The sequence below is a fragment of the Sander vitreus genome, chromosome 8, assembly GCF_031162955.1.
Source record: "Sander vitreus isolate 19-12246 chromosome 8, sanVit1, whole genome shotgun sequence".
Taxonomy (NCBI): domain Eukaryota; kingdom Metazoa; phylum Chordata; class Actinopteri; order Perciformes; family Percidae; genus Sander; species Sander vitreus.
Window position 1 is genome coordinate 25,159,862 of NC_135862.1, and position 13,651 is coordinate 25,173,512.

Here is a 13,651-nt window from a genome sequence, read left to right on the forward strand (position 1 = left end):
GATACAGTTGGTAACCATGGACAGTGACATACCAAACAGCTATAGTAACTTCACTCAGCTTTATACAGTGTATCTATCCCATATCATACAATAATGCGTAATCACGGTACCAGGGAGGCAAAATTATGTTGTGTAGCCTGCGGTCCAGACTGTTTACCATGGGAGTTGGGAACATGTAGAAGTCTTTTTCTTATCTTAACCTCCACACACCCAGAGCCTCCTTACATGAAACATAACAAGTGTGAAGAACTCTGGGGCCTCTCAAAATACCAAACCATAACTATACAAAAATATACATTTATTCATGTCTAATCACTTTCTACCAGAGCTGATGATGTTAAATGTTTTAACATGCGGGTAAAGAGAGGCAAGTAATGACAGAAATGATTAAGGTGACTATATAAACAAAAAGCTAGACCTCAGGAGAAAAAGCAAAGATTTTAATAAAAGTATTTAGAAACATTAGAAAATAAGGTGATTGTTTAAAAAAAAATGCTTTAAATATATGACAGTATAATTAAAAATTACCAAAAGTAGTTGTTTTTGAGATGAGATCATGTAGTCTATATCGACGACCTTTCATTTAGGGGATTGCTCCGGTGCAGTGGGAAGATCCGCCAAATGTCCGTCATTTTCAGCCGAATGTCCCTCACCTTTCGCTTTGTTTGTGTTGGCATCCTAATCTCCGGTCGATTTATGAGGACTATGGTTAACTGCCGATCAGATCTCTGCAGGGTAAATCCAGACAGCTAGCTAGACTATCTGTCCAATCTGAGTTTTCTGTTGCAGAACTAAAACAACTTTTTTGTTCCACCAAAACAAGGTCCTTCCCGAGGCTATTTTGCAGAGGCACTATTTTGCAGAGGCACCATTATTGCTTCCAGCACCCATGACAATTGTGATTGGTTTAAAGAAATGCCAATAAACCAGAGCATGTTTTTCTCCCATCCCGGAATGCTGTGTGAACTCGCCAGACCTTCCTCCGCAGCGCTGTGGAGGAAGGTCAGGCGACGCAAGACTACCTATCATTAAATGTTTCTAGTTACTGTTAAACTGTTAAACTGTTGAAATGTTGGGCGCCCGGATAGCTCGGTTGGTAGAGCGGGCGCCCACACACACATATATATATATATATAGAGGTTTACTCCTCAACACAGCAGGCCTGGGTTCGACTCCAACCTGCGGCCCTTTGCTGCATGTCATTCCCCCCCTTTCACATCTTCTGCTGTCCTATCAAAATAAAGGCTGAAAATGCACAAAAAATAATCTTTAAAAAAAACAAACTGTTGAAATGTTGATAATCAAAGTGATGAAATCAGACAAATTAATGTTTTGTGTTTGAGTCAAAGACAGATCTGCTTCAAAGGGCGCAGTGTGTGTGATGGTGAACAGAGTGAACTTTGATTTCAGCAGCTGATCTTCAGTCAACAGCATTTCTGTCCACAGGAGAGACTCTCAGACCTGCAGAGAACACAGAGACACTGAGGAACCAGAGGAGACCACAAACGCAGGATAAAGAGGCTTAGTGAATGTGGTGTTGAAGGTGTGGAGGTGGATCAGTGAGTCAGTAGAAACTCTGTAGAAGGACAGAGTGCCAGCAGGACAGTCCACATACAATCCGACTCTGTCAGAGACAGAGGAGGAGAGGCGTTTTCTTCTGTTATTGTGGCAGACAGAGAAACTGTCATCATCAGCGCACTTCAGACTCCAGGACTGATCATTCAATCCAGGCAAACTGTTTTTACTGTTTCCTCTCCTTGTGATTCCTCTGTAAGTCACTGCTATATAAACTCTTCCTTCCCATTTGACCTCCCAGTAACAGCGACCAGTCAGACCATTTCTACACAGCAGCTGGGGCCAGGAGACAAATCTGTCTGGATGATCAGGATACGACTGATCCTCTCTCACATATGTCACCTTCCTGTTGTTGTCAGACAGTTGGAGGTTTCTGTGTACTGTGTTTGTGTCCAGTTCCAGTTTACAGACATCTGATGGAGAGAACAAGACACAACACAGCTGCAGGTTATCATCTGTTGAGTTATCAACGACTTTACTGACAATTCACCCACTTCAGATGTTTTCACTCAGCCCATTCAATGGCCGTTACCAGTTTGATAGTTTCACTTTCCTTAAGTGTAGGTGCAAATCGACGTGGTTAGGTTTAGAAAAAGATCATGGTTGGGCGTAAATATTGGTTTCACATGGGAGCTGACCCCGGTCTCCTGGGTGAAAGCCCTTTTAAGGGAACGGCATTTCTGGCAGAGAGTTTAATTATTTCGTAAATTCAGAAAAAACAAGCAGAATTTTTTTAGATGAAAACTTTTCACAGAAAAGTTTTAAGTTAGCTTGACCGCAACTAATGGACCACAGTCTGAACTGATGTCATAAAGTAAGTCAAACTTGTATGTGTGTTTGTGGTCCTGTTGTGTGCATGGCTTTATCGAGTTAACCTCTCCTACCAAACACTGTTTAAATTGTTCACCTGGCCATCAGCGTAGCTAATTGTTAGCTTCAGAAAATTACAAACATTAGCAATGCTAACTATTGTAACGTTCTCTAACAAATTGAGTATTCGTGGTATTTGTATGAATGTGTCGTACATCTGGTCCCAGGTCTCCCATTCAGGGAAGAACTAGAAGGTAAATCCACCTCAAATCGCTTTAGATAGATAGATAATTAACTTTATTTATCCCCATGGGGAAATTAAGGTGTCTTCGCAGCTAGGTACTTAAATACAACATAAAACACTATTATTAATACAGTACAATACATAAAAATATGATACAATGCAAATGCACTTAAAAAGGAGGGATACAAATACAACTACAGCGGGACTGCATAATAAATAAGGTGCAGAGAGGACATAAGGCAAATATATACTTATTCAACTTCTGTAACATCTTTATGACAATAATTGTTGTATTGTGTATAAGCACAACACAGTAGGTATTTGAACACTGATTTATTAAACACATCCGGAAAAGAAAAGTAGAAACACAATTTATATCTGTAAAACTTCTGTCAAAAAGCTTTCTGTTGGCCAACTGTTATTAGTTATGTTGGATCAATGTATTCAGTTTGTTGTATTTGTGGGTTTTTCATTGATTGATTGATTTCTAATATGTTTCCAGCCACAAAAACAAGCTAAATACAGATCGAAACTTAAAACACACTTACATTTCCTCACACCAGGTTTCAGTCTCGGCAGTCCACCATGGTCCACCCTGGAGGAAGAAACAAAGTCAGAATCAACTTCATGCAGCTTCACTCATACCCTCCATTTAACATGAACCAGAGTTCTTTGATTAGTCAGAGGCTGCGCTTCATTAGTAGTTTCACTTGCCCTCGTTCACACATGTATTTTCTTGCACTCAATGCATTGTTGGTTATATATACCTCTGGAGTGACCATTGTTGTTCACTCACTCCCTCAGCCCTCTGAGGGTCGATTAGCAAGTTTACTTAAGTTTTTCAGACACGTGGAACGACACTTATGATGGCAACGGGGGTTCAAGTGAACAAAGGCATGTTGAAAAACTAATGGGACACAGAGAAACCATGTGAGAGCTGCTGTTGTCTGTCCATCTGTCCATACCTGAGAGTGTCCAGCCTCCAATGTTGATCCTTCATTCCAGCACACAGCAGTTTCTCTCCCAAGTCTTCTGGATGATTGTAGCTCAGGTCCAGCTCTCTCAGATGGGAGGGGTTGGACCTCAGAGCTGAAGCCAGAGAAACACAGCCTTCCTGTGTGATCATACAACCTGATAGACTGAAAACACACACATACACACACACACACACACACACACACACAGTGTAAAATCTCTAATGTATGTAAGACATTCACATTACTAAAAAATAGCTAAAAGATACGTGCACCCAGAAAACACACACACACACACACACACACACACACACACTTTTCCACACATAAACTGTGTTTACATGAATAAAAGAGTGTGTGGACAGAATGTGTGTCACATCCTGCTAATTTGTGCGTATTATTTTCATTTATTGTTTTATTTTGAAAGACATCTCCTGTTGTTTCAGTTCCTGCTCGTGTGTCTCCCGCCTTCTTGATTATCCACACCCATCCTCAGTACTCACCTGCCCCTGATTTTGCTATCAGAGCTCAATGGGTCATCATTTTACAAACACAAACAGCTGTACACTAACCTGAGAGTTTTCAGTCTGCAGTATGGACTCTTTAGTCCAGCAGACACCAGCTTCACTCCTGAATCCTGCAGGTTGTTGTTACTCAGGTCCAGCTCTCTCAGACGAGAGGACTTGGAACTGAGAACTGAGGACAGAGCTTCACAGCTTCTCTCTGAGAGGTTACAGCCACTCAGTCTGAAGAGGAATCAGCAAAACACAAGAAAACAATTACAATCAATGGCTGTTTTTCTTTGAATGAAGAAAAACTATATTATTAAATCTTGGATTGGTATGTGTGCACGTACAGAGCTTTTTTGGATGCTTTAACCACTGGCAGCAGCCTTAGAAGAGCCTCCTCTGAAGCAGAGTACTTCTTCAGGTCAAACACCTCCAGATCTTTTTCTGATGATAGTAAGACGAAGACCAGAGCTGACCACTGAGCAGGAGACAGTTTGTCTGTGGAGAGACTTCCTGAACTCAGGTACTGCTGGATGTCCTCAACAAGAGAATTATCATTCAGTTCATTCAGACAGTGGAACAGATTGATGCTTTTCTCAGCAGACAAATTCTTACTGATCTTCTTCTTGATGTACAAAGCTGTTTCCTGATGGATGTGTGAGCTACTTCCTGTCTGTGTCAGCAGGCCTTGAAGGAGAGTCTGATTGGGCTCTCGTGAAAGACCCAGGAGGAAGCGAAGGAACAAGTCCAGGTGTCCATTTGGACTCTGTAAGGCCTTGTCCACAGCACTCTGGTAGAGATGTGTTGGTTTGGGTGTGTTTATAAGTTGAAACCACAACCAGGTGGTTGTTTGTTCTTCTGACAGCAGATTAACACCAGAGTTGATGAATGTCAAATGGACATGAAGAGCAGCCAGAAACTCCTGAACACTCAGATGGATGAAGCAGAACACCTTGTTCTGGTACAGTCCTCTCTCCTCTTTAAAGATCTGTGTGAACACTTCTGAGTACACTGAGGCCTCTCTGATATCGATGCCACACTCTGTCAAGTCGGATTCGTAGAAGATCAGGTTGCCTTTCTGCAGCTGTTCAAAAGCCAGTTTTCCCAGGGACAAAATCATCTTCTTGCTCTCTGGACTCCAGTGTGGATCTGTCTCAGCTCCTCCATCATACTTTATGTTCTTCAGTTTGGACTGAACCACCAGGAAGCAGATGTACATCTCAGTCAGGGTCTTGGGCAGCTCTCCCTCCTCTCTGGTTTTCAACTCATCCTCCAGAACTGTAGCAGCGATGAAGCAGAAGACTGGGATGTGGCACATGATGTGGAGGCTTTGTGATGTTTTGATATGGGAGATGATTCTGCTGGCCTGTTCCTCATTTCCGCATCTCTTCCTGAAGAACTCCTCCTCCTGTGGGTCAGTGAACCCTCTCACCTCTGTCACCATGTCAACACACTCAGGAGGGATCCGATTGGCTACTGCAGGCCTTGTGGTTATCCAGAGGCGAGCAGAGGGAAGCAGTTTCCCAGTGATGAGGTTTGTCAGCAGCACATCCACTGAGGCGGGCTTTGTAACATCAGTCAGGATCTCATTGTTGTGGAAGTCCAGAGGAAGCCAACACTCATCCAGACCGTCAAAGATGAACACAACCTGGAACTCTTCAAACCTGCAGATTCCTGCTTCTTTGGTTTCGGTAAAGAAGAGATGAACAAGTTCCACCAAGCTGTACTTTTTCTCTTTCAGCACATTCAGATCTCTGAAAGTGAATGGAAATGTGAACTGGATGTCCTGGTTGGCTTTGCCTTCAGCCCAGTCTAGAGTGAACTTCTGTGTTAAGACTGTTTTCCCAATGCCAGCCACGCCCTTTGTTATCACTGTTCTGATTGGTTCATCTCTTCCAGGTGAGGGTTTAAATATGTCTTCTTGTCTGATTGCTGGTTCTTGTCCGTCTTCTTTCCTGGATGCTGTTTCAATCTGTCTGAACTCGTGTTCATCCTTGTCCTCTGCCGTCCCTCCCTCTGGGCTGTCGATCTCTGTGTAGATCTGATTCACAAGGGTTGGGTTTCCTGCTTTGGCAATTTCTTCGAACACACACTGGAACTTCTCCTTTAAATTAGACTTGAGTTCATGTTGGCACACTGTAGCATGAGTCCCTGAATAAAACAACAACAAATGAAATCAGTAAGTGGATCCAGAAAATCTGAGAATCTAAACCTTTAAGTGTGACTGTACAGTTTTTCCTCCATCAGTTTCATTTAGCTCAACAGTGGCAAACAGCCTCTGATCTGATGCAGATTTGTGCAGCATATTAACATCAGAGTTTGGAACCGTAAACTTCTCCCATGGTTCCTCCATTTCCCCTTTTCATCATGTTAAATCTGATCAAATCCTCTTACTGCTCTGCAGACAGTCCGCCAGCTCCTCCTGTTTCATTCTCCTCAGGAAGTGCAGTGCGATCTTTAGAAATGCCTCTCTGCTGCTCCTTCTCTGCTCTCTATCGTCACTGTCCAACACCTCCTCACCCTCCTTTTGAATTTCTAAGCATTCTGGGTAATGTGGATTCAGAACCCTCTGGATTCTCTTCAGCTCGTTCTTCACAAAAGTGACGATGTTCTCATCCAACAGCTGAAACAGAAGGATAAACTGAACATTTAATTTAAAGAACACAACTTGTGATTCAGTCAGTCTGAAAGCTTGCTGGTCTAAACAAAGCAGCATTGCTACTGTTAGGAGCTGAATGGTAGTTTACATTTTTAGTCGATTCTTTTCTTCTTAAAAACAAACTTCAAAAGACAAAGGATTTATTCAAATAAGTCTGGTTTTTATTAACAATAAAAATGATTAACAAAAGCAAACATATTAATTTCCCTAATGGGAATAACTAAAGTGTAAACCTATCTCTAGTCACCATCCTATCTGCATGGGTTGCCATGGTAACGACGTAGGCGCAGCTTTCCAATACTGAAGCATGAGCTAGCTAGCTAACTAGCCAGCCACTAAATTATTAACTTCATGTTTTCCTCCACACACTCTTGTCACAGTGCAGTAAAGCACATTGCTATCGGCAAATGAGCCTGGCGGAATTAGCAAGTTAGCTAACTAGCCAGCCACCTGCTAGTTAGCTCCACCTGGTACCAAGTTTAAGTAAAAATCGATTCTCATTTTAAAATGTTGTCCTAAACCATAACTTTGAATTAATCACCCAACACTAATTTGATCTGTAGTTTGTACATGTACACACCATAAATATGGAGTCCAGGTCTGTTTGATGCTGCTGGGCAGACTGACCACCGAGGCCCTCTGAACTCTCCTGCTGAACTCTGTGCAGAAAATGTTAAGTTTAGGGACATTTCATGAGTCAAATCATAGATGACAGAATGACAGGGAAACTGGAGCTCAGAAGACACAAGGCAGCTGAGACAGCAGATGGATGCAGCAGTTGAAATAATGTATTATGTGGGCAAGAATGAATCTAGATCCCTGGTACTGCATAATGTATGAGTGGGTTAAATTATGCTTCTCTATAGATGGCACCCCAAAGCCATGTATTTCTGAGAAAACAGTCAAAATCTTTGACTGCAGTCTTTCAAATACCAGTCCTTCCAGAAAAAGATGATTTCACGTCACGTAATTACGTCACTTCATACAATCCCATGGCAACATGCTCTTGTGTGAAGTAAACACAACATTTTTCAACTTTCTGCTAAGATATATGTGACTTTTTTGCAACAACAATGCGGGGATTATGAAATCATGCAAGCCCTGCATATTTTGCGCGGAAATCTGCAATTTATGCGGCGAAAGTGCGGCGTATTTGAAAAAATGCGGCCCCCACATAAATATGCGGACTTTAGCTGATTATGCATTGAATTATGCGATCGCATAATCACGTTTTTCTGGAGGGACTGAAATACATTGTATGTCCAGTCTACTATCAAGAGACTTGAGGCCCAGTTCACTAGTTTAAGGCCTGAATGTACCAACATGGCAACGTGTCTTGCATCCTCTAACTTTATTTGGCTTACAAGGTACCACAGACAACTGTGGAGTTGATGGAGAGGAAGATCTGCAGCTATCTCCACATAGCCTCAGCAGCATAGCTCTTCAATGGAAGGAGGAACATACTTCATAGGTTCTACAGTACCAGGACTCCAATGTCAGCCACAGGCATAGATGTTCGATCAGAGAAGAGTTGGAGAGCCCAAAAAGAGAGTCCTCTTAGTCTAAGAAGATTTGGTCAGACATTGATAAGATGGTAAGTAGAGGGCAGCAGGCAATGTGGACCAGGTAAGAGAGTGTGCTGAAGGTGATGCTACTGTGGTTCTACATCTGACAGGCAGAACCCTAGAACAATAAGTTCATGAGTTCAAGAGTGAGACACCTACGTGTCCTCTTTGCCCTGGTTGAGGAACCTTGGAGAAGATCCTGAGCAGCTGCATTTATATTGAAACATATACAGGAAGTATCAGCAGTAGCTTTGAACATTAACTTTATCTCACTCAGTAAAGTGTAATAAAATCAGTATCGGTGCTGATACCTTAATCTGTTCGCCGAGTTTTTTTTAATCCTGAGAGCCATATTATCAGCTTTGAACCAGCAGGTTCCATCTTTGAAGTTAAGTTGCCAAAAACGACACAATCAAGTTAGCTGCTGCTGATTATCAGTTGTGACTTATTCAGAACACACATATTGATATAGTTTACCATGTTGTGCCTAATTTTCCTAAATTATTTGACAGGTAACTGTAACCTGTACACTGTGATGTCACTGTTGAAACAATATATTGTTGAGTCCTACAACAAGCTATGAAGCTCTGGACCAAGACCAAGATTCTTCTTCTCAGGACAGTCAGATAGTAAACTTCAGTTTTAAATTTTTACCTTCCATCAAATGGTGGTCTATTAAACTCCTCAAAGCGACCCATAGAACCGTCACTATCTATGGGCACACAGATGGATCCAGATCCTAATCCAGGTCCAGGAGAGTCTAGTCTCTGCTGATGCATTCTGTTACAAACAATTGACTGATGAAAAGCAGTTTAACATAAAAAAAGCTTTTGACCAGATTCATTAATACATTTGCTGTGTTTATCATTATAGCAATATTAGTAATACTTACTACGTAATACTTATTTTGAGAATATTTTGCTCACGATGTCACTTTGTATCATCATGAGTCTGATGACATTAGACTCAAAGTGACAAAATCAAAAAAGACTTTGACAACTTTGACTTTAACACCAATGAATAGTGTTTTCACTTGGACCTTTTGATCAGGAATGAGTGACTTGATATCCTCCCAAAGCCCAAAGAATAATAATTATCTTATAAGAAAGTGTGCAGCGAATCAACTCTTTATTTTTTTAAGAAAAAATTAATGGATTGGACGCTCAGCCATTCTAAGGAAGGTGTGTTTGGCAGTTCAAACCAGTACGTTATCACATTCAGACAATACATAACATAACCAGTACGTTATCACATTCAGACAATACATAACATAACCAGTACGTTATCACATTCAGACAATACATAACATAAACATTCAGGTAAAGCTCTTAGGTGGATAATTGCATCAGCTGTTGCTAATTTACATTAAAGGTGCTCTAAGCGATGTTGGGTGATGTCACTTCTTGTTCGAAGTATTTTCAAACAAAACGGAGGTGTCACGTCTCGTCCAGTGTCAAGTTTCTGTGTTTAGTTGGTTTCAAGTTTTCTGTTTTTCCATTTCCTGTTTTATTTTGTAGTCCCTCTGTTCTCTTATGTGTTGTCTTGTTTTACTTCCTGTTGTATATTTTCACGCCTTTGTGATTGTCTGCTCCACCCTGATGTCTTTCACCTGTTCCCCAGCCGTGTGTCACCTGTCCCTTGTTACCTCATTATCCTGTGTATTTAGTTTATCTTAGTTTGTTGTCAGATTATTGTTTCTGTGTCGGTTTTTTCAGTTGTGTTGTGTTGTGTTGTGTTGTGTTGTGTTCTGTGCTGTCTTGTCTTTGGATTTATTCGTCTCTGATTCCCTATGGTTTTGTTTCCTGCCTGGATTCCTTTTGTTGTTAGTTTTGCCTGCCTACCTCAGGACACCTTTTGTTATAGTTTTGTTAAATAAATCCTCTGCTCTGCATTTTTGGGTCCTAGCCTTGTTTTCTCGTGACAGGAGGCTAGCTCGCCCCTCTCTCCTCCTTATCCCGTCCCCTCCCTCTCCCTTCCGTGCACTAACCCACACCCCCAAATCCTTCTTGTCGCTTATTTGCTGGAACACTGTTATGTTTCGTGGTGCAGGTTGGCGCAGTTTGTTTTTGTTGCCGTTTGTGGAGCCTGGGCTGTCTACAGAGACCGTGTTTTTTTTTTTTACAGTGTGTTCAGGGGACAGGCAGCTAGCGGACAGTGAGGAGATGTTTGCTATATGTGACAAAAATGTTGTAGCCTAAAAAACATGTGACATCACTTAGAGCACCTTTAATTGAGTCAGTTGTTTTCCAAAAGACCAGAATTCAACTTTGAATAGGCTGTCTGTTTATTGTTCTCTCTCTCTCTGTGTCTGTACTCGGCCAAAGATAATTTGTGAAGTAAAAGAAGAAATCACTCTGTAACATTAATCTTATATCACAAGTGGATGGTGTGTTTTCACTCTTCTATAGTGAACATTTCTATCTGCTTGAGTTTCAGATGTCAGAATCTCCCAGGTAAACTTTCAATCATATCAACAATAACATTTGAAGCTGATCAACTTCAAATATCTGAATCAGGACCTCTAGTACTGAAGCAAGAAGAGCAAGTGAACAATAAAGTGTAAGTAGTTACAGGTGTGCGTCAGGTACATGTTTAATCAGAATGTCACCGGCTGCTCATCTCTTTATCAGGTTGTATTTAACTTGCGATCAAACTTAAAATTTTAGTGCTCTAAAAGTTGCCTTCTCATCCAACAAAAACTTTTAGATAATTTTTAACTTAAATACAAATGTTCATCACTGAAAATAAATGTTGACTAATAGGCCGACAGTTAATATTGTATAGTAGTTCATTGGCCGATGTGACATTGAGTATGAATAATGAATGATGGTATTGTGATTTGAGTGTGTGAGCTCTGACATGGAGAAGAGTCCTGACAGTCAATGATTCTCACCCCTGAGCTTTGGTGTGGCTGTCATGTTCCCCACACAGAGTGGTTTTAGAGGCAGGGACTCCCTCCTCTCTGTCCTCACACGGATTCATAGCAGAGTCCATACCTGCTGGGAGAGATGCACTCTGTCACAACAAAAACAACAACACTGACTATGTTTACATGCAAGAAATATTCTACATTCGGAATAAGGCCTAATAACTTACATTACTTAGGCCTACATAACATAATGTAGGCTACGTTACATAGCCTAACTTACATTGCTGAGAGGAGATCTCCCCTTTTTGCAACACTTTTTTTAGGTAAAGCATTAGTTGTCTGAAACCCACTTTGAGATTTGTGAAATATAAAATCAAATAAAAATTATAATCGTCTTCTATACGTGAAATTGCAATAAAGGGGAATTTTACTAAGTCTTTCACATTAAGAACACATTGAACCATGTCGAGATAAAAATCACTATACCTGGACCAACTAGACTCAAATCTGGACTAGGCTACATTATGAGGCTAAAGGTGTTACAACACGAGAAACATATCTGCGCCACAACAACGGGACTGACAAACCGAAAGTAAAAATGTTGCTGAACACGGTGGCCAACAGCTAACTGTTAGCACAGAGCTAATAGCTACTCTTTAACAAACAGTTTTTTTTGTTTTGTTTTTTTTACAGTTTGATGAAACTAACATGAGCTGAGAGTTATTGAACACTGAAGAGAAGTGCCACTTACCAAAAGTGTAACATGGAGGAAAAATCTACGCCACAACCAGAAGTGAAAGTAAAAAATGATGACACCAGAGAGAGAGAGAGAGAGAGAGAGAGAGAGAGAGAGAGAGAGAGAGAGAGAGAGAAAATGTATTTATTTATTTTACTTTGGCAGAACACTACATGCAGAGTTCGTTACCATAACATATTAAATAAATAAAGTTATCATATCATATTACTTAGACGAACAACTCAGAGCATTTCAGCATTTCATTTTTCGCATATGAAGAAAAAAATGTCTTTTAAGGCAAAACAAAGTCAGCAATGCTCCTCTTTCAGTGACATACTGCACATGTGCACAGTGTCAATTCTCATGAGTATGACTTCTTCTAGGAAAAGTGACAGATCACCAGGGCAACTGGGCTATTTGAATTCAGATGGCATAGTATTCTAATTATGCAGACTCAATGACAGTAACTTATCCAAATCCTCCAGGTGAGAGAGACAGAGAGAGAGAGAGAGAGAGAGAGAGAGAGAGAGAGAGAGAGAGAGAGAGAGAAAATGGATTTATTTATTTTACTTTGGCAGAACACTACATGCAGAGTTCGTTACCATAACATATTCAATAAATAAAGTTATCATATTTCGGAAACTCCTCTCTAGTAGTAGGCTTTTACTGTCTATGGTAGTAACCTATCCATTTTTTTTTTAACTTGTTAATTTCAACAGTTTAAATCACAAGTTAAATATAGAAAACAATACAAAAGTAGGCCTATAACATTTGTTTTGCATATCTTTTTAGTATTTTCTCCCACCACTATTCAAGGTCTGAAATCATGAGAGGACTTTAAAGGAAAGGTTCACCCTCATGTAGCCTACTCCTTTCAAAGGTTGTTTTGTCAATATCTATAAAGAACACAACGACACTGCTCTCCCATGTAGTCTAAGATGGTGTGTCAGCCATAAATTTTGTACATATTTACATATTGATAATATGATTGCCATTGGGGAAAGTTGCAAGTTTCAAACACGAAGAGACAAGAAAATTAATCATCTGTTCAATCAAAACTATGATACATGGGTTCTGAAGCATGTTGGACATGATACTGTCCTGTCATATAGGATGAAATAAAGATAATGAAGTCCAATGAAGTCGTGACAAGGCTACATGTCAAGTTAGGCATCATTCCTGCAGTGAAAAAGGCCTAAATGTGTCTTGAAATCGAAGCGGTTTAAGTCCTACTGTAATAAAACCACAAGGCTGCCTGTTTGCAGTTCCTCAAATTGCCTGTAGAGTGCATTCACACACCACATTATGTATGTACTAATGATCACCAAGTCTACAAACATGGGTAACAGTTTCAACTACGGCTTTAGAAACAATGTTTACAAGGAACCCTTCATTTCTCTAAAGATCAGAGCTCTATCAAAATAAAAAAGCCCACATACTGTATATTCACATCAATTAAAAATGCATTAACTAGCCAATTTCTACACACACCTTTTTACAGTTTAAAAGCATGAAACTTTTACTATCTATGTAAGATACTTTACACCACAAATGGCTAAATTTCTCCTGTCTGCAGAAGTAATGAAACATCTTTCTTTAGCATCGGCACATTACACAATCCTTTCTAATTACAGTATGAACAGTTTAGCATGTCCACAGGTCACATAAAAAAAGATTGAATGTCACTTGTTGACAATGTGGCCTTTATGA

The 13,651-nt window shown here is 40.4% G+C and overlaps 1 protein-coding gene across 1 annotated transcript; it reads right to left on the reverse strand.

The window, feature by feature from the left end:
• Positions 1–1,057: 1,057 nt before the first annotated feature.
• LOC144522511 (protein NLRC3-like) lies at positions 1,058–12,026 on the reverse strand. The gene is made up of 10 exons (XM_078257632.1): positions 11,957–12,026; positions 11,230–11,332; positions 8,991–9,116; positions 7,352–7,430; positions 6,507–6,735; positions 4,460–6,263; positions 4,176–4,349; positions 3,595–3,768; positions 3,178–3,224; positions 1,058–1,988 (listed from the first exon to the last, which is right to left on the reverse strand). The coding sequence occupies exons 2-10, from the start codon at positions 11,328–11,330 to the stop codon at positions 1,456–1,458; spliced, it is 3,267 nt and encodes a 1,088-aa protein (XP_078113758.1). The 5' UTR covers positions 11,331–11,332; positions 11,957–12,026; the 3' UTR covers positions 1,058–1,455.
• Between the last annotated feature and the right edge of the window lie 1,625 nt (positions 12,027–13,651).

Bases quoted from the DNA above. Each gene is read 5' to 3' on its own strand.
- LOC144522511 (XM_078257632.1), bottom strand. From the start codon at position 11,330: ATGGACTCTGCTATGAATCCGTGTGAGGACAGAGAGGAGGGAGTCCCT. The intron at 4,350-4,459 runs GTACGTGCACAC...ATTCCTCTTCAG, and splicing joins AAAGCATCCAAAAAAGCTCT to ACTGAGTGGCTGTAACCTCT. The intron at 3,225-3,594 runs GTATGGACAGAT...TTCTTCCTCCAG, and splicing joins TGGAGGCTGGACACTCTCAG to GGTGGACCATGGTGGACTGC.